Raw genomic sequence first — 27724 nt, forward strand, 5'->3', positions numbered from 1 at the left:
GAAACACTAAACTCCTCTGAGTAGCAAATGAGCTCTGACTGTTTCTTTTTATTTGATCCTATTTAATTCAGTAGCATCCCTGTCTATCTGTCTGCGCCAATAACCTGGCATTTAAAGAGATATCTTTAAGGGCTGCAAAAGTCACTTCCAGAAATTCTTGCTCCACAGCCTAAGTTGAAGAGAATACTTAGAATGAAATCAGCTTTATAGTGGAGATCCAAAGCGGAAGGCACGCATCCGTTGAGGATATTTTCAGAGTTAGCTGCAAATTCTACAGTCGGTTCAGGTCTTGGTGGCGTCTCACTCGTCCCTCTCCCCCCGAGAGGAGCACAGACAGAGGTCATCACCCTCTCCCCAAACAGGAAGCCTCATCTAAGGCGGATCATGTTTCAGCACAAGCCAGGGAAGAAGAGTTCAGCCAAGCGGTTCCTGAGCATCACCGACCAACGTCCAGGAACATAAAGCCACAACTCATGTGGAGAAGTATTAAATACGGTGTTACATGTGAAGCAGATGAGGTTTCTATTGAAACCATGTAGTGTAACAGGTCCAGTGGTTGCAGAGAAGACTTTGAAAAAGCTCATTAAAGCTCTACTTATTTGATATTGAATCCTCACAGCCATTAACAATATATTTTAATGTAGAAATACTCAGAATTCTACGAGAAATGTATGATCATTCTATCACCCACCTGAAGTACAAAGTGAGACAAGAGTGTACAGAGCTCTACCACCAGGGAGTCCAATTAACTGCAACATATTTTTTTTGACCAACCGGGATATGACTTATCTTCTTTCTACTTCATTTTGTGTCATGTGATGAGTCAGGTCAGGTGATCACGATTACGTCACAGACGTGGAAATGTGTCAACATGAAAGATCATTTCCAGAATTGGACAAGTTATTCTGATCATAATATGAAACAGCCAAATGTCATCCGCGTTATAAAATGTAAATAGTTTATTGAAAATTCCACTGTGATCTCTGAGTTGTAAAGCCCACGGTGACCTGAGGCTTGGATTTGTTGAAACTGCAGTTCTTTCATTTAAATTTAAGGTTTGTCAAATGTTGTAAAGGGATAGTTAATTAAATGTGAACTACTTAACGACACATTGATACTTTGTTGCACTAAAACACAAACAGAACTTTTGTTATTTATAGTTATTGATCTAAACCCATCCAGCAAACCACACCTTGAAAACCAGAATAGAAACTCCTTTTAACACACATGAAAGTTACGTATTTGAATAGGATTTGCTTATTGTATATGATAAAAGCATTTACATGGATTACATTACTCTGATATTTCCTTTATTTATTGATGAGTGCATGTCATGTATGTGAGTGGGCTGTCAGAGCCTTTAAGGCAGGAGAACAGGAGTCGGCGGACCGCCTCCACCTCGGGATCAGGTGAGGAGACGCGTGATCCCGTGTTGGCTTCTGGGTGTCAGACAGTGTGGATGGAAATGATCTGTGTTAGCTTTATAATTAGGACCACTTGCTTTCTTTAGGCTGGTTTATAATAGCCCGGCATAAATATTTATTCTCGGCGGCTGGAGAGGATAAAAATGGTGGGAGTCATAGGTGGAGCCAACCAAACATCCACAATCAGACGCTCGCCCTGTGATGCTAATCCCCCCGAGGACTACTGTGCCAGACTGCGCCGCAGCAGAGATCAAATACGAGGGCCCTTTGCGTTGCATTTATTGTCTTCAGGTCTTCCATTTTTCCTAATAAATGAGTGACAGCTTGAGGTGGGTCTGGGTACTTTAGCAGACTCTTTGTATTTCTCCCTCAGGTCAGAGAGGAGAGGGCTTTAACAGCAATCCGAAAGACGTAAGGGAGAGCTGTGGAGCATATCTAATTGCTTTCATATGCCGTATTATTGGTTGATTTAAATAACCACAGACACCAGGGGGACTGGGGGGCATCGCCTTTAACCCCCGTGTGGCCCTGGCCAAGACTAACAGGCTGGCTGGCTGGCTCGATTACTGAGCGTCTCGGCGCCCAAGACGTTCCGAGCACCCAACATCAAAAGTGTTTCGGTTTATTGATCTCCAAATCGTCGTTCCTCCACGACGTGGAAATCTTTTCTCGGGGGATGCTGATGCTGCGCGACAGTGAAATGACGACGCTTCTAAAGCCTCAGACGTCGGTCCTGAAACAGGAGAGGCTGCGGTGTTATGATGACGCGGTTGTTAAGATACAAAAGTCTGGAAACTGGGAAAAGCTCCCTCGGGCCATTCCAGGTCCTGAACACACCCACAGAAATCTCCGCGCGGAGGGCAGGACGAGTCCACGGGATGTACGTTCACGTCCAAACTGCTCTGCTGAAAGACGGTAATGTACACAAATTACGCTGAGTGATTTACAATGAAACGAAGACGAGCTGAGCAGCGAGATTCCATGTGGTGCGATCACCGCAGTGAAGACAAATCGGTTTAACAGAGGAAACCCACCGGTCAGATCTCTCTTCAGTTTTCTGATGCCTTTGGCGAGGTCATCGAACTTGACCTGACCGGCCTGCAGGAAATCTTGTGGCTCCGGGAGAGGGAACACACTCTTTTCTGTGCCCGCATGCTGAAAAAGAGAAAGAAAGGTTACTTTAAATGGTTTCCCTCAGTTAGGATGCTGTAATAATGTGCACTCGGTTTACTGTGAGCGCACACATGTTATTTTGTTCTGTTTGAGTTCATCACTCATTATTTCAATCCAGTATATTTACAAATGTATACTTCTCCCTACGTCATCTAATCAGAGGGCCACATACGTTTTTGAGCAGTAGAGAAAAGCACATTTATTAGTCAAAAAATTTGTTTTTACTTGGAATATTGCATAATAATAGAAAATTGTTGATTTTATCTGCATTCCTTAAACATCTAATTGAAGCCATTCATTAAACCAGGGGTGTCAAATGTAGAGCCCGTGGGCCAGAACCAGTATATTTATTCAACCACCATTGTAGTTTGTATTATGTGCTCAATCAGTTCAGGTGATCAAGATTACTACACAGATGTAGACAGATGTGTCTACATTAAAGATAATTTCTAGTATTTGACAAGCTATTCTGCTCTTCATGTGACCAAATGTTGTATGGCTTTTAAGATGCAAGTAGTGTCATAAAACTCGATCTGTAACTTTAAAGCATATGGTGATATTGTTAAAATTGCAGTGCTTCAAGTGTTGTAAAAGCATGGTTCATTAAACCTGAACTTCTTAATGACATATGCATAATTTGTTGCACTCAAATAAAGACAGAGATTTAGAATTCTAGTTATTTATATATTCATAATGCTCTAATTTACTCATCCGGCTCACTAAAGATCCAATCGCTCCTCTACTTTAAAACTTGGAATATTCCAAAAGGGGGTATTATGCTACCATTTAATGGTTTGGCCTCCTCAAGATCAAATGAGGGACAATGTCAGGGGTGTCAAACATAAGGCCCGCAAGAGGCTCCAGTCTGGTCCTCCAAGACACCAAGCAAATTGTAAACATTTCAAAGAAAACAATGATTTTTAAACAAATTTCTCAAGAGGAGTAACACAATACAACATTGAAACCCGAGCGGAGACGTCAGTGACGCGGCCATGAAAGCTTGAAACTTTGACGTTTCCATCACATTTATTCTGCTCTACAACAAAGAAAAACTCTAAAGTTTAAACTTCAAGGTTTTTATCGTACTAATTTACAGGTCCAGCCCACTCAACATGAAATTAGGATGTATGTTGCCTGTCAAGTCAAATGTACTTGGCAGCCCCTGCATTAAACTTTAATTTAATTTAATTAATTGGAAATCTCTTCTGGTCGTATACAAGACAGCATGACTTTTCTTCATAATCAACCTCCCAAAAAGAGGGACGCACATCAGCTTTTGACCACATGGGTTTTAAAACATCTGCTTCTTCTTCCACGAAAACGACTTTCCTTTATTCTTCTGTTGATTGTTTTTGTGCAAAGATGACATTTTGAAAAACAATTGTCTTTCATTATTTGAATTACACACTCGGACACGTTTCATGTTACTATCAGGAGGGATGAGTTAGTTCAGCATGAGTCAGCACATGTGTGCAACGCTGTCAATATTTCAACAGATTGTAATCTGGTGCTGGTGTCACAGTGACAGGACACATTATAACAGGAGCAGATCTTTAAATCTGTTCACTCACCTCATCAAAATTACGCAAATAATACGAAACCACATAATCCATCAGGTTGATCCGATTGTCCTGAAAGATAAAAAACAATCAGGACGGAAACTAATGAAACATTCGCCAGAAGGCCTTTTTGGAACAGCTTATAATTTTTTTTCTGTGTTACCCTGCTCTTGACATCTTTCAGCTTGGGGAGGATCTCCAGTCCGAAGCCATCAGCCTGACCTCTTGTCCTGTTCCCTCCATTCATATAGTTCCCAAATGCCAGGATGACACCCATGAGGTCCTTCAGGCTGGTGCACTCCAGCAGATCCTGACACACACACACGCACACACACAGTTTCATGAGATGAGGAAGCCTTCATGAAGCCACCTGACGCTCCTGAGGCCGTGTTTGTTGCTGTTGTCATCTTACTTTGGACACATTGGAGATAATCTCCACCTTGCGATGTATGGAGGAGATGGTGTCGAGGAACACCGACTGGAAGATGATGCAGTGCGCCCGGTCGGCAAAGTTAGGAATCTGGGAAAGCTCATAGAGAAACCTGGGAAACAAAAAGAGGAGGAGGAGGAGGAGGGGGAAGGTGGAAGAGAATGAGGTGTTATGACAGAATTAAACAAAATGTCTAACAGGAAGAACTATTTTGGGTTGGCCTGAGTCGATGTTGCTGATAGTCATGAGCGGCGCTGCTCGACTGGGTTTGAGAGGTCCACGGGGTCGGGTGGAGGGAAGGCAGCGAGCGGCGCACGGACACTGATCAAAGGGAGCTCCGGCCTGATGCGGGACGACTTCTATAAACAGTGCCGTGTCGGAGGGGAGCGGAGCGGGAACATCCTGTGTGATTAGGCCGCGGTGATGGAGGCAGACTCTGAGTGGGGATGACTCAGGCGGTTATAGTGACAGCTCTGGTCAAACATGGAAATAGGAAGGCCAGGCTGAGCGGCACCGCTGGCTTCGAGACTCGTTAACTGGCCCGGACTACTTAACCCTGACAGGAACTACCCGGCAGGGTCCATGAACGCATATGTCTGCACACACAAAGTCTCAGAGGGCTGCAGGAAGAAACACTGACCCTGAATTAAGTCTACATGTTATAATGTCTTTATTTCATATTGGTAAAAAAACACACAAATTGCTGCATAGCAAATGGTTTCCTATAATTTAAACAAATTTACACATATGATTGATTAATTGCAAAAAAAGTAAAATATTTGAGCACTTTAGTTGTTTTTTTCCGTATAATTTTAGCTATTTAGCCATCTCAAAAAAGAATATTAAATTTAATTCTTTAACATTTGACTTTTTACATGTTTAAATCAATCATTTGTCATCTGAAAAGTCGTAGTCTTGGAAAAACACAATAAAGATCTATAATTCTAAGCTGTAACATTTGTCTTTATATTGAAAAGTGCTTAAAAAGAGGAAAGGTGAGGTAAAATCCTCTTACTGTTCCGGTTTGTCCAGGAGTTTGACTTCATCTTCTTTGGAGGTCTCGTAATGCTTTGTTATCCTCTCCATCTCATCACTGGTGGCTCTCTGAGCAGAGGCAAAACACACAGTCCATCAGAAAAAGACCCCAACATCGACATCGGTGCATTCACACTTTCACAAACCTGCATATTAGAGGAAATATGAAGTGCTATGATAGGAACTGTGGAAGAAATCTGTTCCCACTTGGATCAATAAAGTATTTGTATTCTATTCTAACTCACACCATTAATTCATATTAGTTCCTGCCTTCTCATAATTAGTATTCTTCTTCTTATTATTATTATTATTATCATTATAAATTCCAGAATGCTTTTTCCTTGGTACTTTTTAAGAAGTAATCATAAAAAATGGGGAATACGTGGGATTTTAAACCTTTTCTTTATGTCAAATTTTTTTCTCGTAAAAGTATATGTAATCTTTTTATGATATAAGCTCCCTGCAATCTTTTTCATGTTTAGAAAAACTTTTTTGAGTACAAAATACATTTAGCTAAATTATATTACTTAAACTAAAGCAAGTCTGTGCGTCTGTGTGTGTAGGATTAGAGCTAACCGCAGAACTTTTACGAGAAAAAGACTGCATGGCTTCGTGCAGCAGCTTTAATTCCCACACATTTTGGTCCCCCAAATGCTTAATAATCATCTAGCAGAAGATACTTGTTGATGTATCCCTCCTCATTCCGATCAGTAAATTGCACCTCGATTATCCTGCACAAACTACTACTTACGTTCTCATACAAAGCTTCAACGGTCTCCAAATCCACCACAGAGTTGTCCACATTAAGAACAGCTGGTAAAGACAAGAGGAAACATATTCAGTTAATAGATCCATTCAGTGTATCGGCATTGTGTCATTTAAAGGTAGAGTACGTAAATTGTGTTTAAGACTTGAAAAAAATCAATGAAAAACAATAAAACAGTTCACTGTGTCCTCATTTCAATCAGAAATGTAATAGATTGAATATTAGACACACAAAAAATGGAGCCCTTAGTAACAGTAAGCGAAAAAAACAACATTCAAAAGAAAACTTGACACTACAGTGACTCACTGCTGCCCCCAATGCACAAATTGGTATTGCCTACATTTACCGACTGCACCTTTAAATGCTGCCAGTGCTTATTGAGACATAAACTCATCGTCACCCTGGAAGTTTGAATAAACGCCACACATTTCCACCGAACAGCCAAAAGGCATAATCCAATTGCTACAAAGCTTCACTCCACTCCCTATTTCAAATATTAAGTTGATGCGGAGAGGCTGAGCGCGGGCCAGATTGACTCAGAGACTACAGATGATGGATCTGTATTGGAGCTCCTCAGCTAATTCTGTGGAGAGAAAAAAAAAAAAAAAGCCTGAAAGTGCTTAACCTCCGAACACAGAGCCAGAAACAACACGGCTAACTAACGATTTAACTGCGCAGCAGCAGAAGGTGATAAACAAGCCAGTGAAAAACTGAGGTGTAGACAAAGGGGTGTGGGAGGAGATCAAAATAAGAATAGAAACCATGTGAAAACGAAGGGTGCTGCACATTTTTCGCTTGGACTAAATAGAAACGTGTGCGCGGACAAAGGGACTTATTCAACGGCACAAAAAGAGAAAGTGACTCCTGTGTTGTGTCTGAGAGGTGTCGCAAGTTTATGGCTTGGTAATGTGGAGGAGGTTATTCGGGCGGCTCCACTGCTCCCGTGTCAGCTGACAGTTGTCTGGTTGGTGTCAGCCAAGGCGGTCCGCTAACCACTTACTGCTCTGAAGTCAGTTAGGTACCTTTCATTAACACGGATCACCGTTTTCAAATGCAACCATAAAACCGACTGGCACGGCTCCAGCAGGAAAATTTAACTTTAGACCACAATATAATCTACATTTGACTATGGTTGATGATAAAATGATCAGTCCTTTATAATACCAATAAATACTAATCGATCATGAAAAGGTTGGTAGATTGAAACCCTAAGAAAAGTAATTTCAATTTTATTAAAATTGCACTTTTGACTCCGAACTAGAAGGTCAAATGATTAGAGCTTTTTTTTTTTTTTTTTAAACTTTCAGCTTGCCAAACGTCAAGTATAAATCCTTTCCCCCCCTTTTCTATATGTCTATTGTTATTATCTTCACACAAAAAAAGTCCAAAACATTAAAAATCGAGATCAGTGACTTTCCATAACCCCATGAAATCACAAAAAGAAAATAATATATTATGTCCCTTATGTGAGCTACTGTTGTAATTTTTGGCCCCGGCAGATGTTTCATGTTTCACATTGGCAGAAGTTGATGTTAACAGCTCCTCCGACGCTGCCCCGACTTTCCAATCGCGCTCTGCCTCCAGCGAAAACGTCGCACTCTGGTTCCCAGCTGTTCTGTGGCAAGAGAACCTGTCAATGTGGTCCCAGCGTCTGGATCAGAGAAAACGCTGGAGGTCCACTTCCTACGTCTTATTAGAGTGGATTATTCAGTCCCTCAGCCATGCAGCCGTCAATCACACACCAAAGGGGGGCCTGCTCCAGTGTGCACAGGAGCACTCTGATCCGAGGGGAGCCGGATATCTCTCCACACTGACAGATCAAAGCCTGCCTGCCAACGGCCTCACACCCTCTCCTTCCACTTTTCACTCCAGTGTGTGTGTGTGTGTGTGTGTGTGTGTGTGTGCGTGCGTGCGGTGAGGTGGTGAGTGTGGGGTGGGGGGCGAGCCTCCCGTTGCCCTTGAACCATGGTGGCCTTACGCCCCCCCCCCCCCCCCTCCCTCCCCGTCGCTCCGACGGGTGCAGTTGACCCCTCTCCCCTAACCAGAGTGCTGCCGACTCCCCTCGTACCCTGCCGCTCCCTCCCCAGTGGATGTAATTACATTACATGTACCATGTCCTTTTAATTTGGCAACAAAGGGGAGGCAAGCAGGCGAGGCAAGGGACTCGAGTCCTTAGAAGTACTTATTAAGGTGCTGTCCTTCGTTGTCAGATTCAAATTGTCCATTTCACATACACCTCCCATTAAGGCTGAAGGAAGCAGCCTCACGCTGGGTGTGAGCAGGCCTCTTTGACCAAGCCACCTCTGCAAACTGACACTGGAGTGCGGCGAGAAAGGGCGAGAAGGAGAGAGAGAGGAAGAGAGAGAGAGAGAGAGTGAGAGAGCGAGAGAGAGAGAAGGGGAAAAAATCTAAACAAGATGGTCGTCCTGCTGCATGTGCTTTTTGGCTTGTGTTTGAGGTGGTTTTATGTGGTAGCACAGTGTCTGCTAACTTTGGAAGGTGGTTTTGTACATGCTTAGATCATTAGTGGGGTGTCAGTCCCATTAGGCTTGTGGAAACCGTCACTGGCTACAATAAACAGATCTGCTGGCCGCATGCTCAGACTAGCAGGCGGCAGGCACTCTCCGCCACAGTCCCAGGACAGGACTAATTCCTGGCCCATCTACGATGTCCCCAACACACATACTGTGTGTTTACACACACGCACATGCACACACATGTGCACGCACAGACGCACACACACACATGCTTGCATTTTCCACTGAATAACCAAGCATGCAATCAATCGTTGCAGCTCTTTAACTGAAATAGCTGTTAATTTGGTTTTTCACCAGTTCGAGAAAAAAGTGAAAGATTGTTTTTATCCAGCTGGTGCCATCTCGCTTTTTTTTTCTTTTTTGACAAATAGAGGCAACTTCTTTCCACAAAACTGACTGGAAAAATCACCCATGTTCCACTTGAAACGCAGATTAATCCCTCTGAAAAAAGAAAAGTGTCTCGAGTTACAAACTCGTGGCTGTCAAGAGGTAGGAAAGTATTCTGTGCTGCAGGGCGCCCTATCTCATCTTCTAAAATAAGTCCATATGCAATTCAGGAGGAGAGGTTTATCATGGCTGGATCCATACGAGGAAAACATACTGTAAGAATGCGAGCGTCTCAAAAGATCAGAGCGAGAGTCTCACCTTGCTGAATGTCCTTCATCTCGAGGTGGAGGCTGGACAGGAGGATGCCGACGGCCTGCGAACGCTTCCCATCCAGCAGCTTGATGATCTACAAGAACAGAAAATGATTCATACAGTTAGAGTTGGTGATAAATGGTGCAGGATACACAGTCCCCAGCATCTTGTGACCCTGAAAAGGATTGGGATGGATGGATGGATGGATGGATGGATGGATGGATGGATGGATTCAGCAGTAGCAGCTTGGGGGTAAATTTCTTAGGTGGGGCTCTCCGTTATTCTTGAATTTCAGCCAATGTTAAGTCATTTAAATACACTGCATTTACAAACCACATTGCAGCAATCTTTTTTTGATCGAGAGAGGCCCCCGGGAATTAAAAAAATCTGTTTTTTTTTTTAAAACAGCGAGTGCATAGAGAGCACTTATTCGGATTACTCTTTTATGAACATACTTGTAAACAAATATAAGCAGATGCTTAATTGGTTCCTTTTAGAAATTGAATGTGTTTTGGGTCTGGTTTACTTGAAACGACAGTTGGTCTGAGTTTAGAAAAAAACTAAAGTCAGCCTCAGGTATATTTTCACCAATACATTAATCCATCTTTGAAAGCATTTTAGAGTTGTGCCTCACACTTGCAATATAGTCTGTGCTTTTTTTAAGCTTTTAGACTTTCTGCCTAAATATTTATAAACCGGCAACAAACCTGTACACACTTGGAAAATTCTGAACACATTTCTGTTTGTGTGCGTTCAAAAATAACTATAATTGAGAAAGTTGAACCTGACGGCAGCTTTTCAGCCAAATTTGTCATTTGAAACGGGTAAATTAGAAAAGATTTAACAGAGTTAATAATCAGAGACTCACTGCCCATTGTCTCCATTGCCACATCTCAACATTTTGTAGAAACACGCCAGAACAAACCAGAACTGACTTTATCAAATTGACGAGCAAGACAGGCAATGGGCGATTTGAAAAGTGCCTCAAGTCTCGGACATCAAATAATGCTGATTGGTTTAACTTAAACTGCTGATCAGTAATTGGTGAAAATGCAATTAAACCCCGCCTCCTCAGGGTGATTTCTGAAGCACCCCAGGCTCCACATGCACACAAGGGAGAGAGAAATCAAGTAATCCTCTCTTTTATTGAAGATTATCTATCAAAAATGAAGCGTATACAGCTCAAGGCTCATTGTTAGTTTGCTAGCACAAACATATAGGACATTATCACAGTCTTCCAATTTAGTTATTCTTTTTTGGGGGTTTGGGTGGCACCCTAGCACCCTCTATTGGTCAGCTGCCACTGGCAGTCAGGTACTAAGACAAGACATTTAATATATAAATTGGTAATAACAAAATGCAGGGTGTGATCTGTGAAGGAAACAGACTGTTTTGGATGAACTGGGTCAAGGGGAATCACATAAAAATTTAAAAATCAATAGTGTCAGCTTCAGTAAAAAGTAAAAAAGGTACCACATCTGGTTGCATGTCTTAGGCAGAGAAATTCCTAAGATTTACGATTTAAATCAAACATGTCCAGCTCCCACCTGTCATTGAATGACATTTAAAGAATCTTTAAAAGGAAAGACGGCAAGGGACTTCCGCAAGATGGCGGCAGGAGTTTTTTCTATCGATACTTCGCTTAAAAGCTCTCCACAATCTATAAAAGAACACTCATCAGTCGGAGTAGGGAAGTTTAAAAAAACAACAAGAAGAAAAGTAACATTAAAGAAGGACCCAATCCAAACACAATGGATAAAAATGATGAGGACCGTGAGCATCTTGCTAATCCTAACTCGCTGAATGAGATGACGCGGTCGGGGCTGGATTCAATCAGTGAAGAGATGCACGACTTCAAAACCGAGATGAAGAAAAGAATAAGGGCGCCACACAGCATAAAATCCATTAATCCAAACAAAACTAACACTGAGCAAACGAATGACCAAATACTTGATGCGTGATTTCAAGATCCTCAGATTATGATCTAATCCTTTTTGATATACCTGTGATAACAAATAACCTTTAACATTAAAATGACCCCAATAATCTATACCTTTGAGTTCTTTGCAGCTTGTTATTATCAAAAAGGGCAACAGAGAGTGAATAATAGACAGAAAAGTTAATTTCATAGATAAATATGAGGGTAAAAAATTCCCCCTCCTGTCTGTGGATGCTGACGGATGCGGACAGAGACAGAATCAGTCTAAGAAGCCTCCGGATCAGCTTGATTGACCCAAATGACCGAACTAATCAACACTCATTGTGGTAACCCATCACCGTGACGCAGGGGACCTGTGACCGTGGAGCGCGCACGCATAGCTGAGACCCACTTTGTCAGGTTACATCAATGAGAGAGCAAAGTTAAACGGGAACAAAAAAAAAGAGAGAGAGAGAGAGAAAAAAAACACCTCCTCGAGTTTACCCAGGAACATGTGTGAGGTATAATCAAAAAATATCAAGTCGCAGTGAAAGTACAAAGGCAACAGTGGCGACATAAAAGGACAGTCTAGAAGAGCAAGGCGAAGAGAAGCAGGGCTTTTATAACAAACTATAAATTCACAGGATTTTTATTTGTACCTACACATGGTCACAATTACTTATGACTGAATTAGCCGTAAAGCTAGAGAAAGTTTTGGCAAGGTAAAGCCCCGCTCTAAAAGTTAATGTGTCAGGCTTCTTCATTAGGTATTATGGCGTTGTCGGCTACTGGGCTGTCCAGTGGGAGCTGGAGAGCAGAAGCCTTAGAAGTAGGTATTGCATTACAGGGCGTTAGTGGGTGCCATGCTGCTTCCAGCTCTATTACCTGGATCACTAGGGATCTCCCACTCTGGGGACTTGAGACGGCTGAGTACCAGGCTTTCCCAACACCTCTAATTAACCACTTTGGACGGGCCACACTAAAAGCAGCCCAGAAACCTTTCCCGCTCGCCGTGGCTGTAGAACTCGCCAATTAGCCTAAACAGTTAAGTTAATGAGAAAAGACAACTGATGCTGGATGCTTGTTTTCACACACAAACAGGCCGGGGGTTAATGGTGGAGGCTGGATGCTGATGCTGAGACAGGTAGACACCAATAGCTAATGGCGCCCTCCTGTGGATGCCAACCGAACTGGGGGGGATTTGTCACGGGAACTCGTAACAAAACGGAGAAGAGGGGAAGAAAGGGAGCGGGCAAAGAAAATAAAGTGAATGATGGAGGGAGTGGGGAGTGTCGGGGGCTTTGAGCTGAAGCAGGTGGCTGATGTGAGGCGATGCGGGCCGGCCGCATTCAGAGCCGGAGCCCAGCGGATAGTTTACACAGCCACGGCTGAGCAGCCGGCCTGCTCCGTGGTGACTCTCTGTCTGATTATCTGTCTGGAATCGCATATTAAAAATAACAGCTGGTTCAAGTCTTTCCATCAAGAGTAAAACCCCCGGGCTCCGGCAGCAGTGTCCGTCTCACGCCCACTCTTTTCACGTCATAGCTTCAAAAAAAATGTCTATAATAAACACATTCATGATTGCTCACAAGTTATTCCCATAAACATGCTTTTTGTTTGAGGGGATCCACTTTGTGTAAACTTGGTATAACTCTGTCCTCTGTGATGTCCTGCAGGATCTCTGCAGGAGCAGGACGCTTGTGAACCGTCAAGTCTTGCAGAGTGTTGATTTTCTTGTATCTGATATTTGTTGCTCTGTCCTTTCACTTGCTCTCGTCATAGCCCCAAGCCACAGGTGTCCTACTTCTACCCAACACCTCAGCATCCCTGCATATCCACACACCGGAACCCAACGTCACATACATGCTGAAATGACTTTTTCCACACCTTCGTCCATCTTTCTTTAACTTCCTCTTGGCCAACGTGCCCATCCTCCGCTCCCCTGCTTCTATAGGTGCCCTCTCTTCATCGCCTTCTCCAGTCCGGTGAAATGAAGCCACATGCATGCAATTACAGCCCCGGTCCAGCCTGGTCCGGTCAGCTCTGGTGGGAGAGCTCTCCTCCGTGTCATCTCCCCGAGCTTTGATATGCTAATCAGCCGAGGAGAGTCGGGGCTCCAGCGTAAACAAGAGCTTTGATTTTTTTTTCTATGGCAACACATGATAAAGATTAACTCACTCATGTAGGCATCGGCTGCATCCCCCGAGTTTTTAACTTCTCGGAGCGCGCAGTCGTTGGAAGAGCGGGGAAGTGGCTCATATGCATAATGTACACACACATTCCTTTCCCACACACTCATCTCCTCTTGCCACGCAGAGCCCCCCCCCCGCCATGCCGGGGGGGTCTGTGGCGTTTTGCATGATCTGGCAACACTTTCTGAGCAAGTGCATAATGACTCGTGAGGATGTGCTGTCATGGCACTCGTGCACGGGTGCACGCCAACAGACACATGCACGTGAAAGATCGGACACACACAACGGGAAACCGCGCTGCGCGATGACAGGCATCAGGCAGGTCGTCTGCATGTGTGCTGGCTGGTGGTGGAACACACACGGGGGGGGGGGGGGGGGGGGCTCACAACACCGCCTGGTTGGATTCTGCAGTTACACAGTCACATCAAGGCCATATTGTTTGGTTAGCTTGGGCCACGATCACAAATACACCAGGAAGCATTTCATGGAGAGAATAAGGAAGACTTTTTTTTTTATATATATACAGACGATTAAGATAAACAACAAAAGCTTTCTATGTGTCCATCTCCCAGGGTTTACTTATTTTATCAGTATAGGAAGTTAGAGGTGCACTTCCTGCTTCCATGACGGCACTCTTAACTATCTCGTACCTTCTCATTCTATTTCCATGAAGTCATGTATAATCATGTGTCCCTAATCATGGCATGATTAAAAAAAAAAAAAGAAAAAAAAAAGTAAATACAACTCAAATCTGAAAGTGATGTGAGCAGGACATATAGGATCACGCTTATATCCTTGATTTCTGCATATTTTTTCCCTTGTAGGACTGAAATAAATGTTACACTATGTGACACACTGGTGAAATTGGGTTTATTTTGTTTTGTACGTCTTATGGAGCTTAGAATATTGTTGAATAGCTCATTAACTGAAGAGGACATGTCCAAATTGACATTAATGTTCCCTTAATTTAGCCAAAAATGCAATATTAAGAAATAAATATTGTCGCTAAACAATTAAATTGCTTATTTCTCATAGGAATGTCAGTGGTCAGGTTTTTTTTCCCATTCAGTTTTGTCACTTTTGGCAACATACCCCTTATGCTTCCTGTCCTCCAATCTTAAAGTTTCACATGAATCTCCAGAATTGTCTTCAATTGCGTTCTGTGTCAAGTTTGTGATCAGATATAAGGCCTGGTTAACAATCCACTACTGTCTGAGCTGTTTATCTTCGACTCTTCAATCCCACTTGAATCTCCCCTCATCCTTTCCTCTAATGATTTTGTTAGTGTTCGCTCAGCTGAACTTCTTGGAAATCATCCCTAACCAATGATTCACTGAATTCTTCATCCTTTCACGACACAGCATAAACATTAAGGGATGAAAAATTATTCAATAAACACATTTCTATCATTTTGATAACCTTCAAACAATTCAAACAAGCTCCAAGTGACCATGCCTTCACATATTCTCTTCTTTTTTTTTATCTAGAAGTTGAAGTTCTCTGCCTGACTATAAAAGCAGACCTTTAAATTGAATTTGAATGATGACGATATAATGATAGTACTAGAAACAAATGGTCTAAACATCGATGAACGCCCTGTTCGCTGCAGAAAATGCTGCAGTGTTCAACCTGAAGGTTTTTTTGGGGGGATTGATATGAATTTCTTTCAGCAGCGTCGTTTCCACTGGTGGGGTCAAACCTCCAGCAGGCTGACGTCAGCAGAGCCAGGAGACAGTTGGCAAGATTTGTGTCTGGATGTGGCTGTCTGAGTTGGATCAAATGTTGGACAGTTTGAGTGACCAGACTGAATGGAGAGACGTGGGGATGGAAACACACACACACACACACACACACACACACACACACACACACACACACACACACACACACACACACACACACACACACACACACACACACACACACACACACACACACACACACACACACACACACACACACACACACACACACACACACACACACACACACACACACACACACACACACACACACACACACGGAGCGGCCCTCTGGAGCCTTAAATTGATCAGAATAGGGGATGTGTATAGATTTAGCGGGGAAAGTCTGGAGCAGTGGCCGGTCTCGAAGCGCTCGGACGCCACGGTGAGGACCGCGGGGCGGCCGGGGTGCTGACGCGGCACAAGAAGTGCAGAGTTGCATCATCTGACAGGACATCAACAAGTGAGTCTTCGGTGGGTAGAGGTAGAGGAGGATCAATCAGTGTTTCTATCACGAAGAACTTCTCGATCCCTATATACTCTACCACGCCGCACGGTTAGGGAAACTTCTCCAAACACTGGACAGCATGTGATGGACCAGTGAAGCACCACAAGGAGAAGATGTAGCTTTACACGTCCAATGAGAACGGCTAGTATCATAAGGGAAACTTGAGGATTTCTCACATGGTTGGCACAGAACTGTCAAGCTTTAATTCAGGGGCCACATACAGCCTTGGTCCGGCCTGGTAAAATAATGCCATAATAACCTTTAAATGTATACTTTAAAGATTTTGTTTGTTGTGGTGCAGAGTATACATGATGGAAATGTCTAACAGAAATAGAAAATGACTACCATCTCAACATAAAGCCAATTCTAATGAAATCTTTTGCAGCAAAATACAGAAAAATTTCTAAAAAAACTTATATAGCGGTCACCTTGACAGCGTGACTTTGAGGCGCCTAGTAGTTTGCTATCTTTTATGGCAGCATCACCAATATTTCAGTTTCTCAGTCTCAGTGTTGTATTTTGTCCACAAATAAAGAAATTTGATTAAAAAAAGGTTTTTTTAATTTTCACATTTTGCTTGGTGATTTCCTGAATTAGAGCCTCTTTCGGTCTGGTTTTGGCCCACAGGCCTTATGTTTGACACCCCTGACATTAGAGCCTAAGTTGATCTTGACTGAGCCAAAGCATTGAAATAACAGCACAATATCCACTTTGAACTGTTCCACATTTTAATGCAAAGAGTTATAAGTCCATTTGAACTATTTGTGTCAATTCGATCAGACATGGGATAATGTTTGCATTTATCCTTGCCACTTTCTAAAAAATATAACATTATGTAGTTTTACAGATAAGAAGAAGAGGAGTCATTTTAACCACATCTGAACATAATTTCAGATGCAAATACTCCATCCATCCATTGATACTGCTTAATCCCATTCAGGGTCACAGGGTGCTGGAGCCGAACCCAGCTGACTATAGGCAGGACAGGATCTACCCTGGACAGCTCACCGGTCCATCAGAGGACAAAGACACACGCTTGCATTCACACCCAGGGGCAATGTAGGGTCACTAATTAATCTCATATGGAAGGAAACTGACATAAGAAGAACATTGCAAACTCCACACACAAAGGCCCAGGGCGGTTTTTAACCCGGACATTCTCACTGTGAGGCGAGAGTGCGAACCGCTGTTCCACCTTTTGGCCTGATGTAAATACTCACAGTTCTAAAATAAAATAAAATAATAATAAAAGTATTGATATAATAAAATTAAACGAAAATCTTCATGAAGTAGCCATGAATAGAAATCAATACTTGTAGTGCTCAGCCATAATTTGGCCTCCTGGTACTGATTTCTGGTCCTCACAATCATGGAAGCTACTCATTCCCGGGTTAGATGGTCATCACTTTGCTGTACTTACAATAACAGGCTGATCCCCAGTGAATAAAGTTGGAACAGCAGTTATTTCCGATGAAAAAGAAGTAAAGTTCATGTTTTCCTTTGCAATCCTTTAGCCGCTCTAAATGTCAGCATTAACGGTGTGTTAATGTTGTCCTGAGAGCAGGTAGAAGATCTATTATGTTCAGATCTATTAATGTGATTTTTATTGTCCCGACTTGGAATTCAGGTAAGTTAAAAAGTAGCATTATCGGGGGTTCATGCTGGGAACTCACAAGACAACCAAACGGGAACGAGTTGTTCCCCAGTTGGTAGTGTTCCCATGACAACACAAAATGGCCAACAGGTTCACTCCATTAAAATCCTCAGATTAGAGACCATCACGGTCACCCGCTGAGAGCAACGCCAAGATGAAATCATGCGTCTTCTGGAGACGTCCCCTCTGAATGTGTGGAAATGCTGCCGTTTGATAGCCAGTTAAACTTTGCTCAGCAAAGTCTGGTTATTCTGACTTTATATGATGCCTCATTAGGAATTTATCATGTCGACACGCAGAAAGATGTCCCAGCTGGAAACACTTTAGATGAAACAAACTTTAAAACTCAACTATAAACTTACCTTCCCATTACAGAAAAAGTGGCAGACAGCCATTGACAAAAACAACATGCAAACATTATAAAGACGACAGTGCATCTACCTTCTTAGGTTTGGCTTTCTTCTCGAAGGTGTCCGACAGCGGCTTCTTCTTCGGCTGCAGCGTGGCTTTGGAGAAAAGGTCCTCAAACTCATTGGGGTCGACTATATTTGGCTCCTCCAGAGAACCCCACAGTGTGTTGTTGCTAGAATAAAGTGAAGTAAAATGTATAGTATTACACTTTTGATTGCACTGAATCCGAGGTGAGAGGGTGCAAAACATTTGATCACATTTACAGCAACAACCCCCCCCCCCCCCCCCCCGCAGAGCGGGTTACTGGATCAGACTGACGGCTCTATTTGTGGAAGCTTGTTTGATGTTTATTCAACCTTTTCTGACGGCACCTTGGCAGGAGCGCCTGCAATCTTGCCTTTAAAAAGCACTGTTTATGAGCTCGGCGAGGAAAATAACAAAAAGGTTAAGGCGTGCTTGTTTCTGTAATAAAGAACACGAGGAGGCGATGCTGTGTTGCAGAAGTTGCCGAGTAACGGTGGAAAACAAACAGGAGGCTGAACGTCAGGTGGATGCTCGGCACGAACATTGTTATACGGCCGCGCTCTCCCTCTCCATATCTCTTAGTCCCACTGACTTTTATAGCACCCTCAAGTAAATCCATTCAAAGTATAGACGCTATAACTATCATCAATGGATATGTTAGCGATTTAGCAGCTTTAACAAGCTAATCGGTCATGTTCACATCCTCATTGATAATGATGGCTGCTGAAATAGTAACTTGTTGATACTTCCACACATGGACTGGGCGAGATGGAGGATTGAACTGGAAACCAAGAAGAGCCAGTGTCCGCAAATCACTCCCCACTTACCAAACAAAACAAAGCTAAAACACAGGAGCACAAATGCTGTAAGGCTCATCGAGGCTTAAAGGTCCCATATTATGCAAATTCATGATGTCATGCAGAGAAATAACCACTCCGTCTGGTAGTGGAGCTCTGCCTTACTGATGTACTGAATAAATTCACTATAAATGGAAAGACTGTATCAGTTACCCTTATAGTTAACAAGAGCTAGTGTTAGCTACTCGGCAGTAACTGTGAGAGTACATACGAACAAACCGAGTAACGTTTTCAGACTCGCAATATTTTGAAATCGCCATTTTCAGGAGTCTCTCCTTCCAAGTCTGATTCTGGTTCAATCTTGTTGAATCACACAATTTATACGAGTCATCTCAATAAATCCATTGCAAACATTTGCCCATTGTACCTGTGTTTTGGATTAACTGGTTTCCCTGTTAAACAGTGACCGACTTCCTTGAGCATCCATCGCCGCTGCTAGTAACAGCATATATTAAAATAAGACTCACAAAAGGTACGGCACTTCCGTTATTAGCAGCAACAAGGGTCACGTCACCAGTTAACAGGGAAACCATTTAATCTGTATCACCGGGAAGCTCTTCTACCCAAGCGGAGTGTGGAGTAGGCGTGGACACAGACGCAGAAGCAGCCAGGGCTGGATTTGTTGAAATAAACTGTGAACACAATCTCGTTGGACCTCTAACACTTGGAATTGTTTAAACCTGTCTAATATGGGCTTTTTAAAATAGAATTAACATGCCGCTGTGATGTGATTAGCTGTGTGGAGTTTGCTCTTGGACATATAATGATACTGTCTGATGAAAATGATCTTTTTTCTTCAGCCAGAAGACTGTCCTACAACTGTGCAGGAAACCAGCTTGGAAAATAAAATTACACTCAAACCCAGTGACAAACTTTCCACCAAAGACAACTTCTTTCTTTAGGGACTGGATTACAACTATGAGTGATTAAAAAGAAAGAAGAAAAAAAACTAAACGGTCCTACTTTCTGCCAAACAGACATTGAGTTTCAGCTCACAATCAGATGCTTGGCGTCACTTCAAACCGTACGCAGCTCCAGTTTCACAACTTAGACACTCACAGCAAGACCAGCGAATAGCACAGCTGATCCAGCTTTAGTGAAACAACTGACCCATTTAATACACCTTTAACTGGGTCTTTTATAGTGAGATTTACAGCTGACATGAAACCGCAGCGGAGCGGTCTATATGTCCTCCACCGCTGGACAGGATCGGCAAGACAGCGCAAACCGCAACTTTGCTTCCATCTCACTAATCCATCCATGGAAATACGAGGCCATAAATCCGGAAAGCTGGCGCTCAAAGGAAACAACCACAGTTACTGTAAATGGTCTGGATAATCCACTTACTATTACAGAGCATCTGAATCGAGCCTTCAGACCGTGGAGTGTGGCTGGATCACCGATATCTGTCTGAGACTGAGACCCTGTTAGACCCGGGCCGGTGAGACAGGCATCTTCAGTTTGCTCTATTTCCACTGTGGTTTTAACTATTCCTCACTACAAATTGATATTAATGATGAAGATCAACCAGCTTGTATATAGAAAAAAAATCACAAGTAACGAGGTAAAAGTAAAGTAAAGAGTGCAGATGAAGAAACTAAAGATATTTGCTATATTACCTACTACTTATACTGTTATATACTGCAATTTACTATGTGGTGAGAATGTGTGTTAAAAGATTAAGTGGAGCAGTCTGTTGACTTTTTTGTTTTTGGTCGTCTTTCTTAGAATTCTATGCTTTGTTTCTTCTAACTTCTGCCCTGTTGCCACCAGGTATAGAACAATAGTCAGATTTTTCTCTGTAATAATGCCTTCAAAGTACCATGTCGTATTTGGTGCTATAAAGATAAAATTGAATTGATTTGAACAATTGGGGCCGTCAATCAATTCAAGTTTTTGGGATGGTTTATCATACATTACTTGTAATAAATTACCCTTTTCCATCATGTTTAAAAATCTGTTTGAATGTTGACAGTGCATGGAAACATAGTTTAATGCAGCTTAGACTTTTTTTGTGCAGCATTAGTATGTACATATTTCGATAACCATAAATGTGCAATATATTGTGCATCATTAATGGAAATATTTCAAAATCATCTACATAATTTTCACACGGAACCTGACCATGCCGTTGCATGTATTAACATTACTAATTCAGTAGGAGGAGGAATACATTCACAAAAGACGGCACATCCCTCCCATCCACCTAAGAATTCAGACCCTGATTATACTTTCCAAAGATCTCAACCATTATTTTTATACTTTTTTAAATGCATTTTCTGTTAAACTGTCAAAAACCTATTTTTTAGGCCAATACAAACCGACATTATCAAGTTATTAAGGTGACTTGGAAAAACTATAAACTATGTGGTTGTGACTAATTTCTGTTGTTTTTAATCAGTTTTACAAGGAGGAATAAAAACAAGTCTTTTTAGTACTCTGTAATTAATACACCAATACCAAATATTCACTTCATTAATTTCTAATGTCCTGCAGAACTACAATAAACAGCAATTATCCCGTGGCTAATTTCATCGTGTTGCTCTAATGAAGCCACATGTCAGCTTCAGATTGAATGATTAAAAAACTGTTCCAGTGCCTGTTCAGGTGAATCATAACTTAGTTTTGTTATTTCTGAGATTTCTAAGAAAACATCAGCACTTCAAGCTCTGGCAGGGCTGAAAGTGAAGTGGCGACACCAAACCACTCGCATAAATGTAAGATTCAAACTGCAATTCATGGAAACTGATGCTCCACTGCATGGAAACAAGAGTAACAACACCACAAAAGTAAATCATGCTGTGATGTTTTCATACAAGTTTGTACTGATCTATAGAAATGACTGACTATAAATGAAATTAAATAACTGTTTATGTGTTTAAGTATAAAACATGTAAGTAGACAAGGCTCCTATAGTCCTGCTTAATGATATGATATCAGGCTGCACGACATCAGACAAAGAAGATTTGTGATAAACATAAACACTGAACAAAACAGTGTTCTTTCTCTTGCCCCTCATTCACTGTGACTGGACTTGTTTTTCTTTGGAGGCTTTTCCATCACGTGAGCCTGCAGCGTTTTTAAGTTTCACTTCAGCAATGTGCTGATTGTTTTGTTTCTGGTTATTCATCCTTGATTTTTGTGCTTTTGTGCCTCTGCTTCCATCAGTTATGAAACAATGAAGACTGTCGGTCCAATATAATGAGTTAATCACGCGATTATCTTTTTATTTTTAGAAATTAATCGTGATTAATCACATTTACGTGCACAGAAATGTGATTTATCTCGAGTTCAGTCGGTCTTTGTCGTGTGTATTATGCAGGTGGCTCGATGTGCGATGCAGTGTGCAGCCTGAATGCATATTTTCACAGTTACTCAATGGAAAGCACCGTCTTTTTGGACGTTTCAGTGCCATACTCACTTATTATCTCCTATCTGTATCCTGCTCCAGTACAGGGGCTTCATGGGGCAGGCGGGCTCCACAGCAGGTTTCCGTGGGGCCTTCTCCACCGTCGAGAAAGAACTAAAGCCCCCCATCGGGGGAGGAGGTGGAGGGCCACAGCCGGGTGGAGGGGGAGGGGGAGGTGGACCACCTCCAGGTAGGCCAGGAGGAGGAGGAGGAGGCGGCGGGGGCGGTGGGCCGCCTCCAGGGAGGGGAGGAGGTGGTGGCGGAGGTGGAGGGCCTCCGGTGCTGCCTGGCAGTGGGGGAGGAGGAGGTGGGGGGGGAGGAGGAGGCGGCGGTCCTGAGAAGCCTGGTAGAGGAGGTGGAGGTGGAGGTGGAGGTGGCGGCGGCGGCGGTGGTCCAGGAGCCCCCGGGGCAGTTTGAGGTTTGAGGGCCAATCCCACAGAGTCCAAGTTGAGTTTTTTCGGTGCGGCCTGGCTCGGGCTCTGAGTAAGACCGCCTCCCTCGCCGTCCGGCGTCTTAACGAAGGTCTCCCTGTCCGTCTGGATGGCCACGGTGCGGGAGGTCTTCACCTCCATGTCGTCCGCAGTGGACACGGCCACGTTGCGCACTTCGCAGGGCTGCTGGCCCGGATTGTACGACCGGTCTCTCTGCAGCCGGGTGATTTCGTCCTGCAGCGTCGAGATGGAGACGGCGTGTTCACCGCGCAGCTGGAAGATCTGCAGCTCAAAGTCAGCCTGAACAGAAAGCAAAACAATCAGAGAAAAACTAGAACATTATGAAAAATGTAATTGTTTCATAGATTAGATATAGATATTTAGAGCATGGAACCAAATATTTTATGATAATTAGGCCTTCCATAAAAACTCCAAAACAAAGAAAAAAACAGTGACAAACAATATTTAATCTTATGCAACATTCTTTGTTTTTTTAATTTTCATAATTTAGAATGATGAGGAATATAACATAAAAAAACATATCTGTTCCACTGAACATTTACTTTTTGGTATTCTAATTGCTCAAGATGCACGAGAAGTCTATTAAAATGTGTACTTTATTTATTCCAGGAAATAACCGTGTATAATGATGATATTGTGGGAACAACACAAACATATCTAACTTCTAATTCCCAATACGTGCATCTCTAATCTGACTTTGATATCCAACATTTACTAAATCATCTGGCATTTCAAAACAACACAATCCAACAATCCAACCAAAGCAAAGTATTGATTCGAGCCTTGGAGGAAATTGTTTTTCAACAGATCGACACACATGTTCCTTGTTAAGTCGTGTCAGTTAAGAAACAGAATTAGGCACGTTCATGGCCTTTGTTGTGGGCCGACTGCCGTTACATGTTTCCCTGTGTCAGCATCAGTCCGCTGAAGGTTGACAATAATTTAAAGCCTTTCAGCGGACTGGCTGGGAAACAAATTCTGAGGTCAGACTTTTCAAAGAAGTGGTCCGTGAAGCAATTTATCGGTTGGTACAAATTATAAAAGAGGCCCGGGGACAGGGGAGCATTTCCTTTTTGGTTTTTCAAGGGTAAATTCTTTGATTAAGTTGGTAAACAACACCTGCGAATCACAAAAAAGACATCCATGAACAATGTGTGACTGTGGGAGGAAACCGGAGAAACATGCAAACTCCACTCAGAAAAGCCTGGATTGGAAATGGGAATATTTTCAGTGTGAGAGTGCAAACCAGTAACCATAGTGACAACGTTCTGGTGAAACCTCTCCATTAACATGTGTATTTAGACAAGTGAAGAAAAATATATCCCTAATGTGATTCCTGAGAATGTAAATGAAAACAAATGACGGAAATGGTACATTTGAAAAGAAGCTGTGAGTAAAAGTGACAATGAAACAGCTTCAGTGAACATATATGAAATCTAATCATGAAAAGAACATATAGAATTAATACAATATTAAGCTCTCACCCATCAAGTTCCTATAACCAAATAATAATGAGCATTATTGTGCCTGTCTGTCTACCCTCTTCTGGTTTTGTTTCTCTTGTTGATGATATGGCTATTACTGAAAAAAATCACATAAAACTTCCCAAGATGTTTCCCAGAAGTGATTCGGGGAGAATTACTAAAGTTCATCTTGACATTTGGCACCAGAATATAATCATGTCTGATCAACGCCTTAATGGAGACCAAGACGCCACCGTGTGGCAGAAATCCGAGAAACCGATACACATGTATGACCCACATAATAACATAACAGTTCAAACAAATCTTGGCTTTCACTTATGAATATGTTGAATATCAAGAGTGACATGCCATTATGTTTCATTATATTATATAGACCAGAATGCAACAGTTTGGCCCAATATGACCACTTCTCCTCAAAAGAAACATTTTTGTGCCTCATTCTTGCTCAATACAAATCTCACACGAGATTAATGGTACCCATGAAAAACTTCAACATTTGTAAGCGTTTTTTAACAGTTTACGCCTTCAACTGCAGCCGCTGCACAATTCCTATTTACTTGGCGCCATCTTGTGGTCATTACAGAAAACTGCAACTCTCAAAGGCACAAGACATACGGATATATTAATAATAATCAAGTCATTAATCAATAACTTGATATATAGCTCATGGTGGCATTTTTTTTGTTTACTTCTTGCTTCTATGGTGATCTCTGATCTCTTATATTAGGATCCGTGTAATAATTCAAGGTGATGAGAAAAATCCAATCTATTTCTGTAATTAATTTGCCCTTTCATTCATATTTGCTTTATGCATAGGTAAAGAATAACTGTTCTGCCAAGACTCTTGATCCAATATTCTCTGATGCTTTTCATTCAGTGTCTCTTGAGGTTATTATTACTTACATGCATCTTCTCCAGATCTTCTTTTCGCTCCCTCTTCAGCTGGAAGAGAGCCGCCTGGTGCTCTGAAAACAGGCACATCAAGGAAACAGAAACAGAAACTCAAATACACATTTAAAAACACACTGGCCTGTTGAATCAGAGTCCCCCCCCCCCCAACATGCCTTCTTTTCTAATCTGCATTTCGGGGAAGGATACTTCTCAATAAGGAAAAAAAAAAATTAGAAACTGAACAGGTCCAACAAAGGCCTCATGAATATTGTCATCAAATACTTGCACAAGGATCACAAAATTAAAGAAATTCAATCAGGAAAGCTCATATCGATGCTAACCGTGTCATGGAGCTACAACACTGAGCAGGGAGCGTCTCCGTGGCAACAGGCACTGATCAAGTTTGATCTCCTCGATGAGGCGCCTCTCCCATCTGCTTTGTATGGGACATTTTTTACACAGTTTTTAAAATGTATTTATTCGGAAACGATTAGCTGTTAACGTCGCAAAACCGAATCGATGGGTCCTTCATTCATGACAAATCATCAATGAAAGTTTCATGTAATTTGGGTGAGAAGTTGGTAAAATATATACATACAAACCAATAAATAAATAAATACACACCGAAGAACACAAAACATTCTTGCAACTTTCGTTGGTGAAAGTAAAAAGATAAAAGAAAATAAAGTAATATGCATTATAAATAAAGTAATAGGGATTTAAGGGAAATATATGCATTTCTATATTTGATGCATGTATTGCGATGTAAAGCAGATTTAGGAAATGTTCTATATTAATAAAATGTATTTTTGTTATTACTACTCTTATACCCGAAACTCTGAGGCTGAAATCACTCATTTACTTCCATAACTGCATTTGCGGTACTGATCTGGAGTCTTAAAGTCAATATTGGAGTGTGCATTCAATGAAATAGTAGGGGGGGTTTCTGTGCAAGGGAATTTATTCTAACCACTTTACACAATGTTGCTTTGCCAATGTTATAAATAAAACTACCATTTCACTCTGATGTGAAGCACGACTCCGAGCTTCATTCAGCTCTCTTTCTGGAACCCATAACTCAAGAGTTTCCCACATTACAGGGCCAACATGCCTCAAGTTTTCACAAAACCCACTTTCTGGAATATCCCCCAGGACACGTGCATTACCAACAACAACAAGAACAATACCAACAACAGCAATGTTGTCATTCTGGAGCAGGGTGGGTCGATCTAATAGAAAGGCACGTATTCATAACTCGACCAACCAGTTTTAAAAAGCAGCCATCAGCCGAACGAAAGCTCCAACCAAACAACACAACTTAAAAATCTGTTTCATTTACACAATATTTCCCAATAAATACGGTCCCCTTTGGAAGTAACTTCAAAATATAACAGAAACACAGTCCAGTACATTAATGCTGACGGAGATTTGGAATAGTTTTAGATTGATTTAAATAGTTTTACCTCAAAGATTCAAACTGTGAACTCGAGATCAAAGTCATTTTAAAATCAATTTCCACAAACCTGAAGTGAAGAAAGAGTGTTGAAAATGTGTGTAAAACTACTACAGTGCTTAAGCTTTACTCATAGAAAGCAGTTACATAAGTCAACCAGCACAGTCATTATATTTCCAAATAAATGCAACATAGTCCAGAGCAACTTATGTGTTGTTTTCATCTTCATGACACATTTTGTGATGCATTAGAGCATGTAACGTTGCTCTCTGCCCTGCAAACCCGGGGTGTCGGGTGTCCGACAGTTTAAGGAGCACCTGAACGCATCACTCAAAGCTGTCATTTTTTAAGCAGCGTTTTAACTTTACGGCTTTTTTTGCTTTCAGAAATACAACTGTTAATGTTTACCATTCATCCAAGGCCACTGAAATGTTACAAATCATTCACTTAACAACATGCCTTTATTTATTTATTTATTTTGCTTCCCTGCTGCATTTTTAAACCAAGATTAAAATGTAAAAGACCCACGGAATCAGTGCGTTGTGTGCACATTGGCTGTAGAAGACACGCACGTCACCTGTGCAGGAGGTGAATCCGTCGCCCGAACGCAGCGAAAGTTTCTCATGCACGAAAAGTGCTATGGCGTGTCTGCGTGCTCCAAATCCGTACGGCGGCGGTACTCGCCCTGTATTGATCCCCAAAGTTTGCTCACGTTTTTGCAGGGAGCCAGCGCCCACTTGCAAGTATGGTGGGTTGTGACCATCGCTTAAAGCAGCTATATTCAAAGCATATTTGTCATACATTTTTTTTTACTTCATACAGAAATATAGTATCTGCTGCAAACAGGGTTTGTTTTAACATTGCTACAAAGTAAAAATAAAGGACTATTCTATTCTACTCTACTAGTTTGTTTATGTGAAGACATACAACAAAGACTCTCTTTGCTAAAATGCATGAAATGGTTTGAAGTTGTATTAAAATTGCAGTTTTAAAAGTAAGGAATAAGATTTTATGATGTATAGCTTTTGTACAAGTAAATGTACAGATTCTATCTCACCCTAACTCCAACCTCACTTTGTCCAATATATCCATTAGCTCTCCTCAGCACAAGTTCAAACCCTTTCAACCATAAGTATGCTAAACTAAACTAAACTAAACTAATCTAC

At 41.9% G+C, this 27724-nt stretch overlaps 1 protein-coding gene across 1 annotated transcript in view; it reads right to left on the minus strand.

Annotated features, from left to right (window-relative positions):
- The window catches only part of LOC308142311 (formin-1), a gene marked incomplete at its 5' end in the record, with an annotated part of 66224 nt that overhangs the window by 18137 nt on the left and 20363 nt on the right, over positions 1–27724 (minus strand). Inside the window, 10 exons of the mRNA XM_080512659.1 lie at positions 2459–2579; positions 4169–4228; positions 4320–4466; positions 4569–4698; positions 5602–5690; positions 6373–6434; positions 9570–9657; positions 18019–18160; positions 22291–23009; positions 25118–25179. Of these exons, the coding sequence (XP_080368785.1) occupies positions 2459–2579; positions 4169–4228; positions 4320–4466; positions 4569–4698; positions 5602–5690; positions 6373–6434; positions 9570–9657; positions 18019–18160; positions 22291–23009; positions 25118–25179 (1620 nt within the window). The remainder of the gene's footprint in view (positions 1–2458; positions 2580–4168; positions 4229–4319; positions 4467–4568; positions 4699–5601; positions 5691–6372; positions 6435–9569; positions 9658–18018; positions 18161–22290; positions 23010–25117; positions 25180–27724) is intronic.

This window comes from Blennius ocellaris (assembly GCF_963422515.1).
Source record: "Blennius ocellaris genome assembly, chromosome: 17".
In the NCBI taxonomy this organism is placed as follows: domain Eukaryota; kingdom Metazoa; phylum Chordata; class Actinopteri; order Blenniiformes; family Blenniidae; genus Blennius; species Blennius ocellaris.